At 45.4% G+C, this 27,510-nt stretch overlaps 1 protein-coding gene across 1 annotated transcript in view; it reads left to right on the top strand.

Moving 5' to 3' along the window:
* LOC115313573 (sphingomyelin phosphodiesterase-like) overlaps positions 1-27,510 on the top strand; it is a 134,533-nt gene that overhangs the window by 12,275 nt on the left and 94,748 nt on the right. Inside the window, exons 3-4 of the mRNA XM_042293319.1 lie at positions 10,520-10,678; positions 22,718-22,948. Coding sequence (XP_042149253.1) covers positions 10,520-10,678; positions 22,718-22,948 — 390 coding nt within the window. The remainder of the gene's footprint in view (positions 1-10,519; positions 10,679-22,717; positions 22,949-27,510) is intronic.

Raw genomic sequence — 27,510 nt, 5'->3', positions numbered from 1 at the left:
ACAAATTCAATGCACAAATCCAGAGCACACTATCTTTACTTGACTGCGTGAGCCTGCGGATGAGCAAGAACTGAAGTTCGGAAAAGTCGTGAAGCTGCGCCTTCGGTGCTGCTTGCTTGGCCCCTCGCATAGTATATTTCATCTTCTCTCTGACTTAAAGTCACGCGAAAAATAGAAGTCTAACCAAACGTTTCATAAACAGTATCCCGACGTTTCGAGACCAGTTTGGTCCGTGAAAAAGGAACCGAACTGGTGTGGAAACATCGGGTTACTGTTTCCTAAACTTTTGCTTACAGTCCTATATTTTGCTTAATGTCCATTTTTAACCAGGCAGACGGCTGCGGAGCGTTAACCTTCACATCTGACTTGAGGTGAAACAAAGTACAGCAAGGAGCGACGAAGCCAGTTTATTTTACACTAATATAAGACAAAAGGTTGCAGTACTTACGAACCATAGATTAGTAACGGCTTGTAATTAATGTTACTACACTTTATGTAGCTGCACTCAGTAATGCGAGTTTTCGCAGCAGTTACTAACAAAGAACGTTAGGTTTGTAAAAAAGCCTCGTCAACAAAATTTAGAAAGAAACCCATAAATTGATAGAGAAACGAATAATAACTGCCGCAAAACACCTCTTTGCCGCGTAGCCCGAGAAGCTGGAATTTCGGAAATGTGGAGTTACGCACGGTTTACTCAATACCTATCCACGCTATGTGCGATGATGACGCTTACATATATTAAAAGCAGTATGCGTCCGGTCATGCATGGCTACAGTTTTAGGACCTGTATTTGGCATATCGTGATATGTTTTTTTCATTATAACCTCAGTAGTTAAAAAGCGGTGAAAGTGTACCACCACGTTTATGATTTTTTTTAAATAGTCTTAGACATGAACGAAAATGATTTCCTAAGCACTGCCTCTAACGTTCTCAATATCTTTGTTAAACTACTCAGGCCAGTTGGAGTTATCTCACGAGCTTTCAGAAGCACAATTTTTGAGATACTTAGGCCTGCGACTGCCTTTGTTGTTCCACCATACTTGTTAATATTATAAACCAAGCGAAAAAAAGCCTTTCCTTATTTACTCTATTAACAAGTCTGTCCGCCTTCGGCCAGACTAAGCTTTGCGGCACAAATATCTAAGCTACAACAAGCGGGACATCCCGCACAACTAATGACCTCTTTCCCTGAAAATATCCTGAAAACAGTCAAGAACGGTGAATCTACAGCAGGAAGGTCACGAGACAGAATGAAAAGTCCATTAGTTATATATTATATTCAAAATATATCACACAATCCCAAGGAGATAGCGTATGTGTAAAAGTCCTTGTGTTCGTGTCGGCTCCAGAAATACTCATCGGGTCACGAAAAAAAAGAAAAAAAAGATTGAGTGTCATTTTCCTATTTCCTTCTCATGTGGCAACAAATATAAACCATACTGGATGGAATGAAAATGACCGCTTAAGAGAGGACAACAACGTAAAAAAATGTGAGCGTTTAGAAGGGGCAAAGAGACGGACAAAAAAGATAGGCACTGAACAAGTGCTTACGTAAAACTCAACTCTATTTCTGTAGTCACATAGTATTTAAAACCTGTTTTAACTAAAAACATGCGAATGAAGAAACTATGATACAGACCAATAAAATGCTAAAGATGCCGAAATTTCCACTGCCGCGAAGCTGCTTCTCGAAGAAAACCGTGAGCATTTCTTGCAGCGATTCTATATAACAAACTAAGGTGAATGCATCCTTTGAGCACATTTCCAGGGGGGGGGGGGGGGGCGGTAACATTTCTTTGGTGCAAGCAGACCAGGTGACTTGGCGTGTTCATGCAGGACGCGCGCGGGATGCTCGGAACACGACAGTCATATCGCTGTTGTGCAGACAGGGATGGCGAGATCGTGCGCTTACGGCTCAGTGACATGGTAAGACGACTGCGCGTCAAGAACCGTGTGGCAGGTCAAAGAATGAAACCGTAGCCTTTGTGCGTTCACAGGTCTCCAAAGCCGGCGGCAGGGGCTTCCGAGGGCGTCCAAAGCGCGCACCCACCCGCTTGGAGGTCGCGCTCGCCGAGTTGGTTGACGCGCACAATGCGTTCGGTGTCCGCCCTCTCCCCAGCTCCTTGGTAACATGCTGCTCTTTCTGCAGCTGCTCGATCAGCTCCAGCCTGTTAAAGACGTCTTACATCTCCTCCAGCTGTCTCTTGAGCTCCTTGTTCTGGCTTGGTTGGCGGCCACCTTGTTTCTCTAGATCGTCTCCAGCAGGTGGCTGCTCTCCACGTGGTCCTCCTTGATCCGAGGCAGCTGCTGCTCCGTCCTGTAGGGGGTGGCCGCTTTCCATGGTTCCCTAAGCCGCCCCTGACGCGCCGTCATCCTTGGTGGCCCAGTCTATCACGATCCCGGCCACAATGTCGTTCGGATGGTGGGTGTAATGACGGTAGTGTCCTCGAGCCATCTTCGTAGAGAAACAAGGAAGCAGACGACTTGGGGGCATAGTTGAGGGTTGAGCCTGACATTATTTTTGCACCGCTTTGAGGAAGTTTGGAATAACGGATCTGAGGTGGGCACACAATCTTCTCCTCCCTTTCTTGAAAAGGGACCAGATCTGTGGAAGTAGGAAACTACACCCCAAAGGCGAGAGAGGCGAAGACCAGGCGGCGAAAAAAGAAAGAAGAAAACTGTACCTCTCATTTCGGTGTCACCGAGGTCGCAGGTTGTACCGCCACCTTGGTGGAGACAAGGAGGTTTCCGGAACGGGACTGCTGTTAGTTTTGTTTAGGTCCTGCGAATAATCTTCTTCTCCTGCTTGAAAATATCGTTTAAGGTCGGTGACATGAACAGGTCCGGTTTCTTCACTCGACTCGCAGTGAACTAGTTTGTAAGTGAGTGGTGAGCACTTTTTATGCACGCAAAACGGACCTTCTCACCTGGTTGCGAGGGAGGCTGCGAAGCCTCGAGCGGTGTCACGCAGTGGGTGAGTGGGCCGGAGTACACGAGGAACATCTCGTATGGTGCGGATGAAAGAGGTGGCTCGAGAATACGTCACGCGGCCAAGGGTTTCCGTTGACTTGAAGAACTTCGTGCGAACGTGCGCGGCTTTTCAACAGCAACGATGGCTACCTACACAACCCGCCCCCCCCCCCCCCCCCACCCCACCCCTGGGCGTGCGCTACAAAACCATAAGGCCGGCTGCACTTTCCGTTTCTGTTGGCTTGTTTCTGCAACGGAATTTCTGGGTGGTGATGGATGAACAGTCTAAATGGCCCGATGCATTCCTGAAGCCTTCAACCTCGGCAGTAGCTGCCATTCCTAAACTACGAAATCTGTTAAGTTGTGTCAGACTACTAGAGTTTGTGGTGTCAAAAAATGAGCCGCGGATGTTCAGTGAAGAATTTCACGTGTACCACAAGCACAACGGCATAAAATATATGGGTTCTGCTTCGTATCATCCGTCAAGCACCTGTTTGGGAGAAATATTTGCTTGGACAGTGAGAGAAGCACTTTAAATGAACACAAAGGGAAGTCTATTGAAGAAAAACTCGCCAGCCTCATGCTGGCATACGGGAGTACATTCCAAGCAACCTCCCACCATTCCCCGCCAGTGCCCCCTATATAATTGCAGTACCTGTCAAAATGTCATCTGGATGCCGTCGCTTCCACCGCTCGTGGCGACCGCGTGAGTGCGCCAGTTTCACTGTGTACATCATCATCATCACGTTTGTGAGTTGGATTTATATTTTATGCTACGACAGTTCACTTTGTATCGGGTGTTCAGAAGTGGAGTCTGGATCGAGCCAGTCGCCTCCATTGCGACTTCGTAGAGACTACAGTGTTTCCAACAGCTGGATCGGGCTCCTTCTTGCCACGCGACAATGCAACGCACGCAAACTTGCAATCGCTCTTTATAGTTTCAGTTACTCCCTCTCATAACTCTGTGCTCTGCAGGTTAACGCATTGTCTACGTCGTCTGCTTCGGCTGCCTTGGTCTCTTTTGTGAGTGGCGCTCGGCACTTGACGTCGTCCGCTTTCGCTTAGTTCGCCGCAAAAGTCGTTTAAAGAGGCCTAACTCGTGGGAGTGCTGATGCAACTCGGATAAAATAAAGCCTATATACGAAACAAAATAGTAAACTGGGCTAGGTGGTAATATTTAGTCATGATTCATAAAAATCGGCGTCCAAATGTCAGGACGAAGGAAGGAACAAAAACGACCGGACACAACTGAAACAACCCGCTCTCCCCCCGAATAATCAGTGCCTGCGCACTTCATATTATTATACTACAGTGGCTTAAAGGGGTAGTGTAACGAACGAAACCGGAGAAGCGGCACAGCGTTGGAAGACGGCCGCGGGTGGTGCTGGCGCTTGCAGCACCGTCGTTCCGGCTACGGCTCCCGCTTGGCCGCTTGGCCAGCTTGGCTCCGACCAGCTCCGGCCGATTCGCAGCTGTCGACTACACTGTCGTCTGCTGGTTTCACATTTTTATTCACCTTCGAACACAAATCATGTCCTTGGAAGTTCACTGGAAACAAATAATTGTTTTTGAGGTATTTATATTAGTTATGAATTGTGTTAGGGTGCCTCTATCTGCCGGCCGATGGAGACACCCTAACGGAGCTGCAGATCGAACTGCCACCTACACCGTCTTCCAAGGAGCGGCCGTTCCCGATGCATGGTGGAGGCTACGCGGTAACTACACTACCCCCTTTAAGCCACTGTAATTATACACCAACCTATGTTTACAAACAAATCGGAGCGCCCCTAGCGGACTTTACCAAGGCTGCGCATGCGCGATGGGGGTGTGGGCAAGAAGTTCGCCGTCGCTCTTTAACAAGCCATTGGAATGGGATGTTGTCGGCGTCGGTGTGAGTCCCCGTACTCTTTTTCGCGTTGGAATTGTTGATTCTACGTGTTCGTGGCAATGTCTGACTATAGGAGGTATTCACTAGACGCCATATTTGAGGTAACTGCTCACACTGCATGCCCGGGAAGAGTTTCCCGTTAGCTCTCGGGCAACCGCTCGAGAAGAGGGGAAGGAGAAATCCTCTTATGACCAGGACTCTCCTTTGTAGGTCCCAGGCTTCCCCAAACGTCGCTATTCTCCCACTAGAAGACTATAGAAGATTAACTTGCCACTCAAAGTTCGTACAAAAACATTTTTCCCCTCTCTCTCTTCCCCGGCGGTGAGAAAGCAGCAGCGAGCTCATCTATGACCACCAGTGAATACTTCCTATAGACCTTTTCCGCTTACTTTCGCCCCCGAACGCCAAATAGGCATATCCGGTATGGGCGACGAAAAAATATTATAGCATTTCAATCTGCAAATAGTAAAAAAAATAGGGGAGGCAAAACGAAATGTGTGACGGTTACGCTTATATCTTAAATGTCTTCTATTGGCCTGGCGACGGCAAAACAATGTTTTCGCCCATACTGGAAGTGACGACAATTCAAGATGGCGGCGCCCTTGCGAAAAAGGTCTATATGAGCGGCCTCAGCGAAAATAACGAGGCTCGTTACACGCAAAACTTGGCGTGAATAATGTAACATGCGGCGATTCATTACGCGTGGACGCCGCAGAACGGACGCTAACGCCTGATTCACATGGTGAGGTTCTGCTCGCTATTTTCAGTCATGACACTGCTCGGGCTGCACAAGCCTGAACCGTAGCTGAGATGTGCCATCGATATTGAAAATTGCAAGCATAATCGGACCAAGTGAATCAGGCATAACAATTCGCTGATGGCCACTGGTAACAATTATCAACATCTCCTTATATCTACTGTTTACACCGAGCCTGCTTACCCGAAGCAACCTTCAAACTTGAACGTCTTTTAAGGTCGGCACTTCTTATCGCAATTACCGGGTCAACATTTGGTCTACGGGCCGCTACCGTTTGAACAAGCAGACGACAAGCAGAAACGTTTGAGGGAACAGACGGCAGCTCGAACAATGAAGCGGCCGTTTGAACGCGATGACGCACTGAACGTAGTCAGCAGATGGTCCGTGCAACTTGACGGTTTTCCCACCCTCACGTCGGAACAAAACAAATAAATCTGACGACCACAAGTATCCGTAAATTTAATCCATAGTGCTACCTGCCCAACCAATCCTGGTCCGACCGCGTCTGTTTTTTTCGTTTTTCACGTCCCCTAGTCACTTTTTCGGACGACCCGAGCAGGCAGAAAACGCAAGAAAGCTGCTCTTCGAACCTTTCCCGACTGTTTTGGTGCAGCCCCAGTCACGGCGTTTTGACGAGAAGGCAGGTTTTCGTCCGGTTCTTCCAAAGTAACACATGAATGCATGTGCCCCAAGGCGGCTTCCGCCCCCAGCCCCAGACCGGAAGTGCGCCCGACGCGCCACCACTACGCCGTGACGTAACAGAGATGAATTCGTGTATATGTGGCTTTGGTTCAGCTCCGTTCTGTCGTGTTTGTTCCTTTTCTTTTTGCGCCAGCTTTTTTCAAGCTCATTTTCATCAACCATATGTATACGCTTGTTTGCGGCTTCCTTTTAATAAAGTTTCCGCTGACATTTAGTTCAGCGAAAATTGGCTTGCCGCCATCCGTCAAAAAAAAAAAAAAACTGGACATAGAATGCACTGTCGAGCTACACTAAGGTATGCAGCGTGCTTCGTCCGAAAATAGCTGTACGTTTACATAGCAAAAAGCCCAATCGGAGCGCCACACTTTCTTCGTGGCCTTATTCTTTTCTGATTGCGTGGGTGTTAGGGCACTAGCGTACCGTTCAAATACTAAAAAAAAAAAACAAACAAGAAGAAAGGGATGGATACATGGCATCCATCCGTTCCGCATTTAAGCGACCCTGTTTCAGAGGCGCGCCTGGCGGCAAAACGTTGTGCTTGTGACCACGTTGGCGGCTCATTGTTTTCCTAGTCTTACGACAGTCACCGAAAATATACAGGAGGCTTCTTCCTTTAGGGCCACCCCTAAAAACACGGCTCAATTTAGTGAGGCCTAAGGTATTCTCATTGGCAGATCATAAGCAGTTCCAGCAGACGCGTGGTCGAAGGAAAGCTCAAAGTTTGTTTGCAGTAGGGACGACTGTGCTTCTGAGGAACTCTAGGGAAGGGCCAAGATGTTTGGAGGCCACGGTGAAGTCGTGGTTTGGTCTAGTGTCCTATGCGTTCCAGGCGACTACACCACGCGGATTCATGGAATGAAAGCGGCATCAGTATCGCGTTTGGCTGAGGGCGGCACTCCGCGAAGTACTATAATCCGACCAGAGTAACATCAAGAGAAGCGAAGGTTCCTGGCAATAGTCAGAATCGGCGAACAAAGACAACGAACCGAGTTCCTGCATGGTTCGAGCAAGCAGCTTCCGCCAAGGTGGGAGACGCAGGACAACCGTCCACTGGTGACCGGTCATCAGCAGAGCCTCTCGGATGGGAGAACGAAGTTAAGAACGCAAGATCTTGGCCAAGTGCCCCGAGCAGTGAGAGCTTGCTCAGTATTGGTTCCCTGCATGGAGGAGTCGGCCCCCAGGCCGGTGCACACTGGAGTGAAAAGCACCTGAGCAGAAACTGTGCCTCTCAACATTTCGGACTTTTGTTGTGTTTGAGCTATTGCAATAGGCCATGAATAATAAAAGCATGAAATCGAAAATGAGAGGTGTAGAGCTTTCGCGGTGAGAGGAGGCTACTTTGTCAGGTTTTCTTTTTTTAGGGGGGAAGCCCCTTAGTGTCTAGCCTTGACCGTCCGGCGTCCATGCTCACATCGATGTTGCTGGTGCTCGTGCTCGTGCTCGTGCTCGTGCTACGGAGCTCACGTGCTCACGAGCACGTGAGGACGTGCTCAAGTGCTCGTGTAGGTAAAAAAAAATGATGAAAAAAAAAGAAAAAGAAAAGTTTGCGCAGTTGACAGGATTCGAACCTGTGCGGGGAGACCCAATGAATTTCTAGTCCATCGCCTTAAGCACTCGGCCACGACTGCGGGACCAGTAGGGGGTTCTGAGATGTGGTATTAGCTCAAGATCTGGGGATGTCATGGATGAAACGTTGCAGGTAGCCGCTCAACGTCTATACAGGAGAGGGCGCTGCGGTCAAATGCTCAAATGCGTACATAACCACGTTCGGTGCCACACATTCTCTTTCTGACATGGATAAAACGAACGAAAGGCTCGGCATGCTGTGGCTCAGCGTCTAAACAGACAAGTACCCCCAGAGCTTCGCCCCAATCAACATAATTTACCACGTAAAAATGCGGTCATTTTTTTTTTTCGGCACCGTTTGACAACCAGTGTAAGATAAGTGCAAATGGTGCGCCGCGCAGTCCCTCTTCATCTGATCGAGCAGGTTGACGACTGGCTCCATAAACCCAAAATTTTTGTTAGTCACTACTTCGAAGTCGTCCGCTCTTTCATGAAGGCACGCGGCAGCTGTTGACGTGCTTTGAACTATGTCTTCATTCACTTTAAAATAAAATAAAATGACACATATGAGCGCGTAAAATATTGCCGCGTGCGTGGTACAGCAATGCATCGTTCAATATGGACACCTCCGTTTTCCCCAAAAAGGCCTCCATAATGTTACCTGCCCATAATAACGAGAATATGTGCATATATTTCTCCAGTTCTTCCGGCAAAATTGTTTTCTGTCTAGTGGGGTATCCATACTAAGAGGAGCAATATTAACGAGAAATGATGTATATAGTTGGCAGTGCACGTCACTACCACGCGAATATTTGGAGTCCAAACCAACAGACACAATTCGTTTTTTTTTTCTTTTTACGAGTATTTTTTTCGTCTTGAAAGTTACGGTTCCTTTTTGACTGCGACGGAATGTTTTAATGTAGACACTTCCTGGAACATTGCTCTTATATACAAGCAGCGATATAGCGCTGCTTTCAGTCATTTCCTTTTCTTCGCCATTTGATTCGTAACAATATGTGGCACGCTCTGAGCAACCTTGCCATTGCACTTATATAGCTGAAAGGTTGAATATTTTTTTTTTTAATTTTAAAACAGAAAAAAAAAAATTGGAATATAATAAAAGTGTTAGTATTTTGTTGTTTGTTTGGTTCGATTCAAAGGGCTTTGAGGTAAAGTTATATCTGGATGTATTTTGTCACGAAATATCGGTTCACACTGACAAAAAAGCCTAAACCCAATACTGCGAATTTACTAAAAATAATTGAATACTTCTGCATAATGCGAATGGTCAGGTGTATAGCTCCATAAGGGCCGGCTCTCCTAACGGTAATAAGTTAATTGCGCATTAGAAGTACCAATGGTATGTTTATCTCTCAAGGAAGACTTCTGTCTAAAACAATACTATGTTTATTTATCAGTAAAAAAACTTTAAAATTTCAAGAACATAAAATGTGTTAGTGATAAGCGACTATACGCAAATATAAGGCTGAGGGTATTCGAAGCACTGTGTGGAATGAAACAAAAAGAACCATGTTTTGTATTGTTTTGTCTGTATAACGCCGACGTGGTCATGTTTTAGTCCCACTCGAGCAACAAACAACCACTACAGAAAACGGTCAATCTCAAGCATGTGGAGAACGCACGAGAAGGTAGCTTTATGCGAGTTAGCGATATCTCAGGCCTGAAGAAATAAGCAGTATTAAATTCAAGCCCGCCAATGTCACTTTCGCGAGCGTTCTGAGCGTGGTCGAGGTGGCTTCGTGTTAGCCGCTGCAGTTTGTCGCTCAAGTGAGATTAGGACTGAGTGCGTAACAGTGAACAGTGCGTCCCTTGCATCAGAAGCGTTCACACTGCTTTTACATCATACAAAAACTCTCCAAAAATGTTCAAAGTAAGCATTTGTATGAAGCAAACTTGGTAGATAATTATGTAATCGCTTCGGTAGCGAACGCTGCGTCTTTTGTATCACATTTGGGCAGTGTAACTACGGCTGAAAGGGCTGTTCACACATGTATCTCAGTGCTGAGATGACGCAAAGTTATCGCTGCATCAGCGCTACTAACTCAGCGCTGAGTTAAATCGGGCTTAGCACCGAATCGTTGGTATGCACGAGATGGCTGTGTCACACGAATGAGAGCACTCATAAAGCGCAGTGGTAGCTCAAAGCCAGCGCTTCGTCTTTAGTTCCGAGTGTGCCCCGAGGCGTATTTGTGAGCGGACCTATATGACACCTCCTCACAAACAGATACGCGGTTCGAGTTCAGTGCTATAGACTGCACGCTCGCTTTTCGCTTTATCAGTGCTGTAACAGCACACCTTTGCTTATGAACCCGCCATTTCTCCCAGACACACACACACATACACACAGTATAATGCAAACTCAACTCTGAGTCCGCAGCTGGTTGTAGCTCCGGTGTAGCACTACAATTTACTTTATTTCAGCGCCTAAATTCATGTGTGAACCGGGCCTTATTGTGATAGCATTTTAGGAATTCGTCAGAATGTGAGACTCCCCCAGGTTCACCGATGACGAAGCCCGAAAACTTCCTCAGCCACACCCTATGACTAGCAGCCCATTGATAATTGCGATTCCTCGGTGTTACCTCAAGCGCTCCTGGCTATTCTGTGCACGGCAGGAGGAGGTCCTTTTTGTGCTGAAGCACACGGAGATGGACTCGGCGGAAATCTGCGACACGCTGTTCCCGGACGACTGCGAGGGACATGCTGCTCTCAACTGGACCGTTCAGCTGCCACCGCTGCGGCGAACTGTAACCGGCCCGTTGCCCACACCGAGTGTGAGTACTGTTGCGTGCCACCCTAATATAGGCCTTTTATATCAGCGAGTTTACATTAAAAAAAAAACTTTTGCATGAACACGACCCATGTTCTATAATTTCCTATAAAAACGTTATACATTGCAGACGCTTTGCATCAGCTGTGCATGGTCGCCGCCATAACTGACCCAACTAACCTGCCATGTTGAAAACTGCGTTCAGTTAGAAGTAATTCGCGTATTCTAGCTTCAGTTATTTAAATCAAAATAATCTGATTTAAATAAAGTGTATCAATAGTCTTAATTGAAAAAAATTAACTTTGGTTTTAAATATCATATTCGCAAGGCACATCCACTGTCCTCCTCCGGCGAGCACAGCAACGAGGCTGCTCAAGCACCCATCGCGAGGGTTCTGTGAATCTTTAAATCCGACGGAGTGTCGTGTGGTATAGTGGTGGCACCTACGTCACTAGATTAACTCAGTTGCGGAATTTCCCACAGACGCTGCTTCCACAGACACTCCTATCATTATATCAATAATCTCATCAGTATCGATATTCAAGTGCCCTTCATTATACATGCTGATAACACGACTCTGTTTCTGTCAATGGCTGATGCGGATACATAGATATGTCATGCCATTTTTCGTGAAATTCCATTTTAGTCTGGTCTGAAGTAACAGTTTCAATGTAAATATGATAAAGACTAACGCAGTTTTATTCGGATAAAAAATAAAACAATTTCAATAAATTATGCACTTACACTTTGAAGCGACATCTTATATCGCTGGCTATGCGCCAGCGTATTGTAGCGTCGTACTGCCTTGGCAGACTTATATAAAATAATTGAATAAAAAAATAAACGCGGGCTTCTTCGCTCTGCAGAAAACTTCGTGTTGGTTGTTTCTCCGTCGCTTTTGCCGCAACACGATATGGTGTCAGGAGCGGGATCTGTCTGACCAGGAACATGCCCGAAGAGGGAGCCATATGGTCACCGGTACCAGCTCAAGTCGGACTGGAACTGCAACCACCACCTAAACTGGACTTCGACAAATCGTCAGAATGGTCAGTGTGGGTTCAAGAGTTCGAAGACTACCGGTTAACAAACGGTCGCAACGAAAGGAGCGGCGAGGTTCAGGTCAGAACCTCTATACCCTACGAAGGCAGGAACGGAAACTTTTCTCAATCTTCGGCCTGAGCGAGGAAGCCTCAAAAGACTAGGAAAAAGTCGGAAAGAAGTTTACTGAGCACTTCATGAAAGAAAGAAACGTCGTCTACGAGAGCGCCTGCTTTCATTCGGCGTCTGCAGAATCCAGACGAAACCATCGACCGTTAAGTGACAACGCTTCACGCGCTAGCAGACCGCTGTGATTTTGGGGACTTCAAACAACAAATGCTGCGTGATCGACTGGTCGCCGGCATGCGGGACGAGAAGCTGTCGGAAACACTTCAGATGAAGCAGCTTACCCTTGCTCCTGCGTTGGCAAAAGCAAGGTTGAAAGAGACGGTACTTTAGCAGCGACGAGAACCGCGTCCCGTAGAATCGCCTGTAACATCGGAAGACGTGAACATCGATGCAGTAAGACGTTACAGTGGAACATCGGGGTGTCAAGGAAGCGAAAAACTGGCTTTTTCTCGGATGTGGTCCTGTTCGTCCTATGAAGGTAACCAGTACCCACGGTCAGCCTGTCCAGCGAGAGCGGCAGGGTGCTTCAACTGCAGCAACCGCGGCCATTTCAGCAAGGTTTTCAGAAGTTTTCAGAACTGAAGCGGGGAAACCACAAAAGGTACGAGGGGTTGCCTTTGAAGAAAAGCCTGTACATTCGCTTAAGCAGCCCGCAAATACAACGGCCGCTAAAGCACGGTATGTGCAGATAGCCCTTAACAGTCTTCCTGTCTTCGCGAAAGTACACTCGGGTGCCGAGGTGCTTGTTGTTCCATGTACGTTTCCAGGCATTCCGACTAAGCTGGATCGAGTCGAAGAAAATTTGGTGGGGGCGAACGAAAAACGATTGACTGTCTTGGGAAAATTTACGCCAGAAATACCATGGAAAGATAAGGTGTCTCTTCTAACAGTGTATGTTATGAGCCTTTTGCGTGAAAAGTTGCTAGGTCTGCCGGTAATTTTGTCCTTAGGGGTCATTATATTTGTAGATAGCATCGGCAAAAGCGAACGCTATGAAGTTTTGTACCCGCAGCTGTTTAACAGCTTAGGCGCCCTTCCAGGAGAATACACCATTTCGCTCACCCCTCACGCCGTACGTTTTGATGTTAATTCAGCACAGAGGGTTCCCAGTCCCACGATGAAAGCTGTGAAAAGCGAAATAGCCAAAATGAAAGAGCTAGGCGTAATACGTAAGATGAAAGGACCCACAGACTGGTGCGCAGGAATTGTGCCCGTCTGAAAAGCATAAGGCGTGGTTCGTATTTCTGTGGATTTGACGCAATTAAACCAAACTGTTCGTGGAGAGTGGTATGTTTTGCTAGCAGTGAAACAAAAGCTTGGCCTGCTTGGTGACGCATCAGTTTTTTTGTTTTTTTTTAAGCTGGATGCAAACTCGGATTTTCAGCATGTTTAACTATCGGAAGCCTGCCAAGAACTGACAACGTTCATGACGCCATTTGACAAATACTGTTTCACAAGGCAGCCATTTGAAGTAACATCAGCTCCGGAATATTTTCAAAAACGGATTTCGGCCATTTTAGAAGACATTCAGGGTGTACATTTTGGTGTAGGCACAGAATCAGGCGGAATATGATGAAAGGCTAAGAGAAGTTTTTGACAAGCTTGTGGATTCCAACGTTACGCTGAACAAAAAGAAGTGTGTGTTCAGCGTCAGAGAAGTCACGTTTTTGGGCTACAGCAAGAGCGAAGAAGGCATAACACACGACACGAATTAAGATTGATCCATCAAAGATTTAAAGCCTCCAACCAATGTATCTGAAGTCAGAAGGGTCCTCGAAATGACCAATTACTTAAGTCGCTTTCTATCCCACCTATCAGGAAAAACAGCTCCTTTACGGGAGTTTCTTCAGAAAAACACGCAGCATTTGAGACCGATCATAAACCTCTTGTAGCGCTGCAGGGGCAAACGCCGGTTGACATTTTACCACCTCGGATTAATAGGTTTCGATTGCGACTCATACGGTAGAAGTTCAAAGTTTTATACGTTCTCTGCAAGCTAATTGCCACAGCAGATACTTTGTCTCGTGCCCCACTCGCCGAGACAGGCAGAAACAGCGTTCTTTCAGTAGCGGAAGTCTCAAGCTATACGCAAACTTGTTTGATGGGCCTAGAGGGAGGAGAAAACACTTTTGAAAAAAAAAGTACAAGAGAATCAAAGGATGAACGAGGTTTATGAATCTTAAACACACCTACGTCGAGAGGACTGGTCGATAAAGTCGTCACTGCCGTGTTTTCTTCAGCCAGACTGGCAGGGCAGAGCTCTGATAACGGAAGCGAATCTATTTTTGCTAAACGGTAGCCGGATATTTGCGCTACAAAAACTACGGTCGGAAGTATTGACGCGGTTGGACGAAGGCCGACAAGGCGTCAACAGATGCCGGGCACGTACTCGAGAGTACGTTTGGTGGCCAGGCTTGAGCAAGCAGATTTGCATTGCGATCCGTAGCTTTGAAGTATGCGCTCAATTCGCTAATCAGAGCTGTGAGCAAATGATGCCCAGTTTTCGTGACAGTAGTAGGGAATCAATCTTTGTGAGATAAAAGGGGCGGACCTCACGGTGGTGGTGGATTATCTCTCCAGATATCCCGAAGTTTCCACTCTTTCATCAACTACGACAGCGGCGGTGATCAAGCAGTTGAGACGGAATTTTGCGCGTCATGCGGTCCCGGAAACGGTAATTTGCGATAACAGACCGCAGTTTGTGTTGTCGGAGTTCGGTAGGTTTGAGGAAACGTACTGCTTTTGCCACCGAACAAGAAACCCGCGACTCCCACAGGCCAATAGGGAGTCAGAACAAATGGTCGAAACAGTCAAAAGATTGATACGCACGTCATCCGATGCTAACCTTGCGTTGTTGGCTTGCAGGTCGACTCCGGGTATAAGTGAGAAGTGTTCCTCTGACATACTAATGGATCGACGACTTTGAGCGAGATTGCCCATGGTACCCGAACAACTGCATCCGGCAAACCTGTGTTAAGCGGAGTTAATCTGAAGAGACCACAGTGCAAGAGATAACCAGCGTCAAGGGTTTAACAAGCGCCACAGAGCGAAAGCGTTGGGGACACTTTACGTCGGCGATCGGGTATGGGTGATGGAAGTGAAAGTGAATGCGGAGGTCGTGGCTCCAGCCAGTAGCCCAAGGTCCTACGAAGTACAAACGTCATTCGGGGTAACCCTAGTGCGGAACAAGGGGAGTTTGAGGTTTTTGCCGCGGAAATAAGAAACCGGAGGAAGCTACGATTACCCAGCCAGCATGAATAGAGATTCTAATGCAATTCAAAGCAAAAGTGCAAACGAGCTGGACAACAATGACCAAAATAATCCCTGAAGAAAAATTTTGTCCCTCTTGTTCCCATTCTCCACGAATTATTTTTGTCATAAATAGAGAGAAGAAGATAGTCTCGAACACGGTTCAGCCAAGTCCTTTGGGCCCCCGCGCCTTTTACGTCAAGAAAGTCCGATGACCCTTCAGTCGTCATCTCGCGGTAAGGTAGTCAATTAGAAAAACGCAAGTATTGGGTATTGATGATTAGGTTAAAAATGTGACAGAAGCCTAAAATTGTTGAATTGAAGTGTTAATGTTTCTACTTTTGTATTTAAGTAATTTATGTTAGTTTTGAAAAGGTGTTGGAGTGATTATATACGTGTGTACGGTATCTGACAACTTTTATTGCTTTTCTTTTTTCTTTTCCCTTTGTACAATCTGAGAGTTCTGATTGGAAGTTCTGTTTTAGTTTTGTGAAAAATAGAGATGAAAGAATATTTTATATCACTGGCTACGCGCCAGCGTATCGCTGCGTCATGTTGCCTGAGCAGACATATATAACGTGATTGAAAAATAATGAGCGAGGGCGTTTTGGCTCTGCACAAAACTTCGTGTTGGTTGCTTCTTCGTTGCTTCTGCCGCAACGCGACACACTTGACTCTCCGTCAATTGAGCTGGTCAACTAACATAAAACGTAGAGTTTGTTTATTTCAGAGCACATAACATGGGATTGTAATATTAACTATGTGATATTTTCGCCTACCTCTATGATATTCTCGTTTTCAGTAAAACTCACAACGAACACGAACGTTATCGTGGCACCATCTTTGAACGTCTTGATGAGTTTGGCGCCATCATCAAAATGCAAACATGCACATTCGGTGTTTCAGAACTCAATTTTCTTGGACACCACGTAGACAAGAATGGCATTCGACTTCGGACATCAAAGGTCTAAGCCATCAAGGGCTATCCAAGGCCATCTAATGTTCGGCAACTCCGGGAATATCTCGGGCTGATCAATTTCTACCGTCGTTTCCTTCCAGACGTGCTGTAGTGCTCCGCCCACTTAGAGTGCTCCTCACGGGAATCAAACCGGCGACCGCACCTCTGATCTGGCATGATGCTCCAGAGGAAGCCTTCAACAAGATCAAGGAAGAACTAGCAAAAATCTTTTTACTGACCCATCCCAGATCTGATGCGCCAAATTCCGTCATGGTTCAAGCTTCAGACGCAGCGATCGGCGTAGTTTGACAACAGTTTAGCGGTAAATCAAGGAAATCCATGGTCTTCTACTCAATGTCGCTTTCGCCTGCAGAGACCAAGGACTGTACTTTTGGCCGCGAGTTACTTGGCATCTACTCCGCAGTCAAGTACTTTCTGAATTTCCTGGAAGGTAGATAATTTTTATACTAACAGACCATAAACCGCTGACGTACGCCATCGCCTCTCGCAGTGCTGCTCACACGCCAAGAGAGATACGTCAGCTAGCCTTCGTATCAGAATTCACTATCGACATAAGTTCATCAAAGAACAAAAGAACGTCGTGTCGCCGACGCTGTTTCCCGCATTAAGGTTGATGCAACTTATATGAAACGCTCGTCACTGGACTACTCGAACCTCGCAGATTCTCAGAGAGCTTACCCCGAGCTACAGACGCTGTGCTACTCTCCCTCCTACTCACTTCAGTTCCGGGACGTGCAGCTAGACGCACCATCACCTGCAGTAGTGTGCGACGTTTTGACCAGCCAACAACGGCCATACCTCGCTAAAGAGTTCCGGCGTCAAGCCTTCACCGGGCTTCATTCCCTGTGCGCACCCAGCTATTAAAACGATGCAATGACTGCTTTCGTCTCGGTTCGTGGCCCCTCATGAACTCTGACATCCGACAGTGGGTGCGTACGTGCATAAACTGCCAGCTTGCCAAAGTTCATCGTCAGACTATATCCCCGAATATGACATTTCAGCTGCCCACCGTACGCTTCACTCGCATTGACATGGACATCGTTCAACCCCTGTCACCAGCTCAAGGTAATCGGTACGTCTTCACCGTCATCGATCATGTCACTAGATGCCCTGATGCAGTTCCTCTAACCGAAATCACCACTGAACCGGTCAAGCAAGCGTTTCTCACTCCTGGGTTGCACGGTTTCCTGTCACAACAGCTGTCACCACCAACCGGGGAAGACAATTTCAGTCCACCTTACTTGGAAAATTATCACAACTATTTGGATTTCACCAGGTCTCGACGACATCATACCATCCGAGCGCGAATTGACTTGTGGAGTGTTTTCACAGACAGCTCGATACAGGGATCCTTGCTTCTGAGTCAAAACCATTCACGGAGCGCCTTCCCCTCGTCAGATAAAACCATTAAACTTGCCAGAAAGGGACGAAAGCCATGGATGACCCCTACACTTTTTAAAAAGACACGTAGAAAATATCAACTTTATCAAATATTTCTTGCTACCTGTGAAAAAACGGCACTTGAACAATTCAAAAAATATAGAAATCAATTAACTAGGGAAATTAGAAAGTCGAAAAAACTCTATTACTCTAATCTATTTGATGTGGAGTGCCTAAAGAAAGCAGATTTATTGTGGAAACGTATAAACAGTGTTCTTAATATGTCCTATAAATCAAACAAAATTGAAGACATAAACCATAACGGCGAAACATTGAGTGGTTTGAATTTGGCAAATGCATTTAACAGCTATTTCGTGAATATAGCAAATAGCTTTTACAATCCTAAGGCGTCAGATCACATTTCGTCAATTTCGGATTCATTATTTATCTACCCTACTGATGAAATTGAGGTTTGTTCTTCTATTTTGTCTCTTAATAATAATCACAGTCGTGATGCCCATGACTTGCAAATTAAACCTATCAAGTATGTGATAGATATTATTGCTCCCTGTCTAACATACATATTCAACCTCGCAATATCATCTGGCACTTTTCCCCAAAAAATGCAAACTGCAAACGTTTTAGCGTTGTTTAAAGCAGGTAACAAAAATGAACTAGGGAACTACCGTCATATATCTATACTTCCTGTGTTCTCAAAAAGTCTAGAAAAAATGATTCACTCTCGTGTTGTTTACTTTTGTGATAAGCACTCTATAAGTACTGATTGTCAATTTGGATTTAGAAAGAATAGGTCAACCGAAACAGCGTTATTGGTTCAAAAAGAAGAAATACTTAAGGATTTCGAAGAAAAAACCTTCACGCTTGGGATATTTTTAGACTTCAGCAAAGCGTTTGACTGTATAAATCATTCCATTTTGTTAGATAAACTATATGCTTACGGCATTCGTGATCTTCCTCATGCTCTAATCAAATCTTATTTAGAATATCGTACCCAGTTTGTGCAAATTAATAATGAGAAATCAATTCCATTAACCATATCAGCTGGAGTGCCCCAAGGAAGTATTCTAGGACCACTTCTTTTTTTTGTTGTATATTAATGATATTGTGAACATTGATTCAAACTGTAAATATATATTCTATGCGGATGACACGAGTATCTTTTTTTCTGATATATCCGAAGAGGCCCTCATAAATAAAGCTAACGCATTTCTTTCAAAGTTAAAAGTATGGTCTCAGTCCAATTGCTTGACTATAAATACTTCGAAAACAAAAGCAATGATGTTTCGCCCACGCGGCTCAAATAACCGAGTTTACACTCCTCTTCATTTCGGGTCTTCATACATTGAATTTGTAAATAGCATAAAAACTCTCGGAGTCATTTTTTCCGAAGACATGCTTTGGACAAATCACGTAAAATATCTCTCCTCTAAATTAGGCAAAGTCGCAGGAATTATGAACAAGCATAGGCACGTTCTTCCATCCAGCGTAAAAAAGGTTTTGTACAATTCCTTATTTTATTCTCATTTATGTTACTGCACCCTAATCTGGGGTAATACGTCTTACTCAAACTTGCATATAATACACTTATTGCAAAAAAAGTGCTAAGAATAATAGGTAACGTTCCCTACGTACATTATACGGATTCACTGTTCAAGTCATACAAGATTATTAATATTCACTAAATCTATAACTATCGTTTAACGATGGCGTATAAATATGCGGCATTAGGACGCTCAAATGTAATTCTTCAACTGTCTGATTTAAAAGAAAAAAGTGATTATTATTCATCGAGAAATCATCAGCCCTGGCAAATTCCGAAATGTAGGACAAACTATGGAAAACAAAAAATAAGTTATGCTTTACCGTCTATTCTGAACGAATATTTTGTTAAAAATATAGATAGTGTGCAATTGTCCAACAGCCAAATATTCAATTTGTTCATTTGATTTTTTCTTTTTTGACCAGTGTACTGTATGTACTCCGTCGTAGCTGCTGAATAGGGGCCCGGAACCTCGTCAAGCTGCATTTATGCAGCTTTTTCTTCGGCCTCCCATTCACCACTTGTATTGGTGGTGAAAAATAAAGTTCGTATCGTATCGTAGGTTGGGATGTAGAGCTGCTCTAAAACTAGACATTGGGTGTAGCGCAACAGAGTTGGCCGTAGTCAAATTTGGCCCGCTGTGAAGTTATTCGGTTGTTGCGAAAAAAGGCGTCGACGTGGAGGCAACAGAGTTCTGCATCACTTGCCCAGAAGTCTGGCAACTTGAGGAAGATGGCAGCAGTCTGTGAGGGAGCATTTGCAGTCCCGGCTGCGGCATCGTGAGATGATGATCCTCCTGTTTCGGAGTGAGATATCCCGAAGTTCAAGTCGGAGCTGTAGGCTGGAGTGTTCAGGTTGTCCGGGTCGTCAATTTGTAGTCGTCGAAGCCTTTAGTTCTTAAACAAATTAACTATTTATTTACATTTTTAGAATATTACTTAAGATAAGAGCCAGTCCAAGGAGAGCCGAGCAATAGCTGTTAAGGCTGCACGTCGTATTCGCATAGAGTAATATTCACAAGGTTCAAAGCGGACAGAGCCATAGGCCCCAGCGGCCTAGATAGACAAGTGACAGCTAGCGCTCTTAGCGGGCGGAATTAAACATAATCTGGTTCCGGTTCTGATCAGGTTCGTTTCGGTTTCATTCCGGGCATTTCTGCTCCGGTTCTCCGGTAAACTTCTCCTTCCCTTTTTCTCCCTTTCTTTCCTCCTCGTCTCCCCCCTCGCTAGGTTCTGGGGAGCTCCTCAACTCCCAAAGCCGCTGTTTCTTTTTTTTTCTTCTTAATGTTGACACTATTTTTTTAAGCAAGTCCTAGAAGCACACACAGTACTCCGTACATCCTAGGGGTGTCTTACAGTTTGTAGGTCGCTCAATGGATTCATTCCGCCCGGTTAGGCTGCACTCCCTTCACTCCCAACAAATCACACAACGGAAAGTTCGGAAGTAAACATAACTTGCTTTAATATTTTCTCCGGTTGCCGGGGGCCTCTCTTGTTCTCGTGCCCGGGAGACGGCCTGACTGTCCTGGCTGGCCACTGGCCGCCGGTCCTAAAGCACCGGAGTGACGGGGAAACACGACCGTCGTCAGTCGACGGCCCGCTTCAGCTCTCGCTTCCTGGCGTTCTCCTCGTGCCTCACGTTCTTTTCCTTTTCTCGCGCTTGCACCCGGCTGGCCCCCGCTCGCGCCTCTCTCGGCCGTCCTCTTCTCGCGACGCTCCCCCCAAGTTTCATGGATGCCCTGAATGTTCCGTGGACGTCCATAGGATGCATATGCTGCTTGGGAACTGAACTATTCATCTAAATTTGATACCGTGTCTCGCATATTTGTTCCCCCGAAATTCTATGCATGCGTTCTTTGTCTTCAACTGCATCTTTGTCGTCTTGAACTTCAACCTGGCGCGATTCATCGAGCGTTTTTTGGTATGTATTAGATTAAAGCTATTTAGTCGTTTTAAATAGTTTAAATATTTATAAATCATAAGATGAACAAAAAATAATACTCCTCACAGGATGACTTCTAATATATTTCAAACAAATTACCGAAAAAAGCCACGTAGCGGAGGACATCAAAGCGCAATATCTTTGCCTCGATTCGGCTTGAGTGTCTTCTCTTTACGTTTACTATATTACTTTATGGTATTCGTTTTGAGCGCTTGTCGCGCGCCGCTTGTTGATCGTATCTCCTGCCTCACTCTGTTATGAATGAGTAACCTCCCGGTCGGTGCGCCCGCTGCAACAATGCCGGTCGCTACGATGGCTAAACTCTCTGGTCGTTGCCATGTTATCTCGTTGCCGCGATTATTTTACCACTCAACAGCAAGTTAAAAGTTTATAATGCGTCATTTCACTCCGCTATATGTTACTGCCACATCGTATGGGCTACTGCAACAAAGCGAACCTTAGAAAATATACTTTTATTACAAAACAAACACCATATTTTCAAGATGTTTCCCACATGAACCACACATAACTTTTATTTTGTAAATATAAATTAATTTCTATTGAATCTATGAAGGAACATCTTTTACTTCACTCCGTTCGTTTCTTGTGACCATTGTTCATAGACTGTTTATACGATATTTCTGAACTTTTAGGACAGGACGTCGCGTAGAATCATGGGTCCTCCCTCTATCGGGTACAAATTATACTTTGCAGTCCTCGCATTCTAATTAGGGCTCCGTGCTTTCGGAGCTAATTTTTCGTGAAATTCGGAGGGTGTTTTTCGGAGTTTATTTTTAGCGAAAATTCTGTGTTCCGGAGTTTATTTTTCGTAAATCTCCAATTCTCAGAAATTCGGAGAATAATTTCGCATTGTTTCCTATTAAAAAAATAATAAATAATAACCGGATGCAAACGTATGCCAGATACAAAATAGAACGGGCTTGTATCAATTAAGATTTCTTCAGTTGAATTTGGCGTTGTTGTCAATGGAAATACTAATTTGTCCCACGACAAAAGTCGCACACAAGTGTGGCTTCGATAAGCGTCGATACCTTAAAATCAGTAAACTGCCGGAGGTAGCCGCAGGGAAGCTCGTAGTCATCCCATCAATCTTTCCCGCGGCCGCGCGAGGTGGAGTGGTGAAGGATATAATAGGGAGAAGTTTCAACTGCCCCTCTTCCTTATATTATACAATCTCTATAATCCATAGCCTTCACTGTTACCCCCAGAAACATGCCCTCTCCTTTCTCTAAATTCCAAATCCCAAGGCCCAAACTGGAAACCAAAAGAGTGGCTTTTGTCGTGATACGAATGGTACGATGACCTGTTTTTCTGAACCAACTTTGACGAGGCAAGCCGTAAGACCCCCTTTTGACAACGGTCCGTGGCTTGAAAGATAATTAGGGTGTGGGACGGGTGGCATGGTCACATAGCAATTCGGAGTTTATTGGATAAATCCGAATTGACAAAAATTTTACCTGCCGGTGTTTTAGCAGTTTTTTGATTTATCCGAAAACACGGAGCCCTAATTATAATGTAACATTTACATTATAAAAATGCCTCACAAAAAACATAAACATATATACAATTAGCAGGGATCACTTCCACTCACGTTTTTGCTCTTTCCTAACCAAGTGTAAATAATGATTCTTTATTCTCCAGTATTGCGGGATTTGTTTATATGGTATGCGTACCTTTTGTCGAGAGCCGGTTGTAGTGCCTTTACTCACTACCACTTTAAGTAGAAACACCCGATGACTCTACAGAGCGGAGCACCGACGCTGCGAGTGCTGCACCTGAGCGACACGCACGTCGACCCCTTGTACGAGGAGGGCTCTCTGGCTAGCTGCGCCGAGTACGTGTGCTGCCACGCGGACGACGGCCGACCCCACGGGCCGGATCAGAAGGCCGCCGGACGCTGGGGCACTTTCCAGCAGTGCGACATCCCTGTCAGGACCTACGAGAGCATGCTCAGGCACATCCGAGACACTCAAAAGGTGAAGGAATCTCGCATCACTCATTTCTATTATTTATGGGTAGAAACTCAGAGAAAGGAGGACACGAGAAGGCGCCGGGACGCCATAGAACCGATCTTTGACACCAACGAGTAGTGGACAGACGTAAAGCTTGCTGCCTTTGACTCTACACACTCTTTAAACGCGTTCGAACACCAGGGTCCGTCTGTCGGCGTTCGTGTTGGGAGGCGTTCAAAAAGTTAGTAGAGAAAAAGGCAGCTAGATTTTAGTCTGCCCGCTAATCGCTCCACTCGGAGCTCAAGCTGTTCGTGATCTTGCGGTCACTGATTTCTTTAGAAACGCAGGCCGTGTGAGCCGTTTAAGGGCGTGTTTGCCTAAACCCCTGGTCCCCATAAGCCAGAAAATGCGAAATAAATGAGAAGGCGTCAATCAGACGACCTAGCTTGGCCTTTTTATTGATTCCACAAGCCTTGCAAAATTCGTCTCCGGGCCTGCGTTCTTTGCGAATAGGCAACAAATGCTCCGCACCGCCGCCGTTGAGTTGCATGTGTCCCTTGACCGGTGGCGCTAACACCTCCTAGTGCCAAAGTTTCGGCGTCAGCACCAAGAGTCCAGCGAGTCGCAGAGATAACGCGAATGCCGTGTCAGTGTTTATCTCGTACTCGGGCTCAATTCGTGCCCATAATTGACCCCTTGTAGGTTAACCCGAGCATTCAGCGCGACGGCCATCTTAAATGTGTCGCTTGCGCCTCTCAGGGCCCCGTAGAGATCCGGAACCCTGTCGTTGCAGTGCACGACAGATTGCTCAAACTTTGTTTGCCAGGAAAAATAAGATATAATAACTTTCCACCGCAAGCAATGCGCATCTAACATTCCACCGGTTCCGCCGCATCTGTCCATACCTCGCGTTAATAGCGTAGCAAACGCCAAAGAGCGCACGCGCCTCAAAAAGGCGCTAGGAGTTCTAGGACGCTTGTCAAATGAACTTTCAAAAAAAAATAATGAAAGCCGTTTACAACTCCCTGCAACGCCGAATTAGAGCGCAGCTCTTGAGGAGGAGAATGCAAGGGAACTGAGGGGAGGGTATAGCCCTGCTCCCTCCTCCTCCCCTCCTCATTCTGCCTGCTCCTCCGCCACGGGGGCCACGTGGCCCCCCTGAGGTCATGTGACCTTAGGGCGGTCACGTGACTTCAGGGGGTCACGTGAACTCAGGGGATCACGTGACCTCAGGGGGGTCATGTGACCTCAAAGGGTCACGTGACTTAAGGAATCACGTGACCTTAAGGGAGTAACGTGATCTCAGAGGAGTCACGCGTTGCACGCGCTGCATGCAACACACGTTGCATGCAACCAGCCCGTTACTTAAAACCCGCGTGTTGCACGCAAAACACGAATTCTTCTGTTCGGCTCTCTTTGATTCTCTTTGATTCTTCTGTTTCGGCTCTCCTCTTTCGCATATACCAGCATCGAAACCGCACTCGCTGCCTACATGGTAGACGTCCATGATAACCTGGTTATCTGCGTCAATGAGATTATCCTAGCCTGGTCGTTGATCTGGCGATGTCGCCGCGCTCTGAAGCGGAGGAGGCACGGGTTTTTGGTCCGGCCGAGTTGGTTCCACCGAAACATCGAAGGGCAGGTCATTGCTTTGCTGCCCCGGCGGCGCGCTAGAGATGAAGGCTACTTTCGAAAGTGTCACCAAATCAACACAACATCTGTCAAAACACGAACATGCAACAAGTGCCACGGAAAAACTTACTTGTAATTCTGAATTCCTCTCTTATAATTTCCCAGGGGTTGTTCTTAGCGTCCCTATCTAGGTAGTGTGGCTGCGTCTTGTCATATGAAAAGGAAAAGAGTCGCACAGTTCCAAAGAACCGCTCCTTTGGGAGGCATCGGGGGAAATGGGGATAGCAGACGACACGGAGCGACGCTACGTCCTTCGGAACGTGAAAGACGAGCGGAGAACCGGCTTGAGCGTTGCCATCGCATCGGAACGTCACTATCTACGCCACCTCTCATTGGCTCCTCTCTTCTGCGGCGAGGAGCGGCGAGCTCTCAACCGCGCAAGGACAGCTTGGGTCTCCGGCGCTGTACGTCGCGCCGCTGAAGCCGAAGACTGGTTTTGGTCGGCAGCCTGCGGCGCTGACCGCCGCGCCGCAAGCCTCCACGACGCCAATGTGGTCGTGCCTTAAGAGAAGAACGGTATTATATTTAGACTTTGGCAACTGCAAAAACGAACTTGGTGCGCAATCGAGCTGGTGGAAGTTTACCATGGTGCTATTTAACCCGAGACTGGGGCAGAGCGGGAAGCATTTTTCGCCTCCTTGTGCCCCAAACTCAGGTTAAAAAACATCATCGAAAAAAATAACTATTCGAGGAAATTTACCAACAGACGCCACGATATGTGGCTCTGCTAAAATATCTAGTAGCCTGTCTTGTCCCAAATCATATTATACAGCTGCAAACTGTATTGAGGCAATTAAGCTGAAGTAACTTTCACTCCCAGTGATAAATTTTAAGTTCTAATGCCACATATGTTAATATACTTGTCTGAGTTAAAAAAAAAAACATAAAATAAACTGCAGCAGAGCTCAATGCATCAAAAGGAAAGAAGAATCAGTAAATCTTTTATGGCTTCTTGTTTCCTGTGGATTCTTATTTTTACTCACGTGCTCCTACAGACATTTTGAACCTTATGTTGTTGTTTTTGATCGTTGCGAGTTGCAGTTTTTTGCCTTATGTAATCCTCTTCACTAGAAAAAAAAATAAAATATAGAAAACTTTCTAGAGCAGCCACTTCGGAATGACAATGAAAATAAAAAAATATCCCAGAATTTGTTCCATGGCTAAAGCTTCTGAATTTATTAATTGCTTGATGGTCTTAATACTCGTATACTAGAAAAGATCAGTGGGAGATATTCTCAAACATTATATTAAAGAAGGAGTCTGCCACCAATCTCAATGTGTCATTAAAAGTGTCCAATTGTCAAACTGCCAACACAGAAGTGTGATATGCATCACATGCATGATCAGCACTTGCTCATGCAAACTATGCAATGTGAGAAAGTGTATGGTACAAACATAAACAACAAGGAGCTTAGCTTGTTCAATCCCGATACTTGGTCCTTGCATCCCGTTCTGGCTCGTTGGTCATTTGCCTTGCATACAAGGTGGTTACGAGTTGTCATACTTGGTATGCCGTAGTACCGTTACACATTCGCCCAAGGCATGGTGAGTGGCATCAGCTGCATACAAACAGCATGTGATTAAGCTGCAAGTAAATAAAAGTTGTTATAAAATGAGAAACAGAAAACTGAAAGGAAAACTATATTAATAACTATTTATTGAGCTATTATGCGACCACAAAAAAATAATGAGGGATGTCCTCCACACACATATCAAAATACAATACTTGAGGCATTCCGTCAAATATCACAGCATATATAGGCCTAGATGCTAGTAAAAATCGAGAAACAATTGGGCGGTTTGAGTCAATAAAAGCCAAATTAAATGAATACTCATTTATTGAACTATTATGTGAGCACAACAAAATAACCAGCTATGTCCTCCATACAAATAAGCAAATATATTTTCTTTAAATATCACAGCATAGGCTTAAGATGCTAGTAAAAATAAGAAAAAAAACAAAAATCAATACAGATTTCCTCAGTACATCACAATGGTTCTTGATAAAAATGACTATAACAGAAGAACAATCTAGATGCCTTCCGTTTCGAGTGTATACTTTTTGTTCCATTGCACATGCGACTTTCATTCAGGACCCTAAAGTTGCATAAAAATCAAGCTACACTTCCTTTAGTTTAGGACTAAAAACATTAAAACAAGCTACCATATTTTCCAGACTATAGTACACAATGCGTTGTATAATGCGCAAGGGTAAATTTCGGCTAAAAAGAAAAAGTATTTTCTTAGATAGTCTGCACTCGGTGTATAATCCTCGGGGAAAACTTCAGGCTGGAGAACTCCACCCCACAAAAGGGATATCTGCGGATGAATGTCAGGGGGCTTTCTGTGATCCGCTCGTCAGCCAATCGCAGAGCTCCTCAAGATTAAGCTTGACCTGAGTTGGTTGCTTGCAGGCTCCCAAGCAAACATGTCAGATGCGAGGTATCGAAAGCCTGGGAAACAGACTGACAGTAGGAGGTTGTCTTGACTACTTTATCCCAGCGTAAAATATCTAAAACACGGCAATCTGGCCTAACCAGTTTTGTAATAATGAACAATCTTGAAACAAAAATTGTAGAGTCCACACCTGTAGATAGACTGTACGATGTAAAATATCAACTTTTAGACATGTATAGTTTGAGCACTATAGTCTGGAAAGTATGGTACATTTATTTTAGTTTAGAGTTAGAAAGTTAAAAGTTAAATGGGTGCTGGTACTGAAATTTGACTTCACAAAACAAGGCACCAGAAGCACACAGTGGGATGCTACAGACCCCAAAACACCACTCATGCAGCAGTATCTCAACTGGATGGGCATATTTTCGAAAAAGAGAAGAGGAGAATACAGATGTCGCAAGCTTTGTTCAATCATGCTCATATTTTCCAAAAAGTAC

Source organism: Ixodes scapularis, unplaced genomic scaffold (genome assembly GCF_016920785.2).
Source record: "Ixodes scapularis isolate PalLabHiFi unplaced genomic scaffold, ASM1692078v2 PGA_scaffold4__175_contigs__length_147842914, whole genome shotgun sequence".
Taxonomy (NCBI): domain Eukaryota; kingdom Metazoa; phylum Arthropoda; class Arachnida; order Ixodida; family Ixodidae; genus Ixodes; species Ixodes scapularis.
The sequence above is the reverse complement of the archived record's forward strand: the minus strand, read 5'-3'. Positions and strand labels throughout refer to the sequence as shown.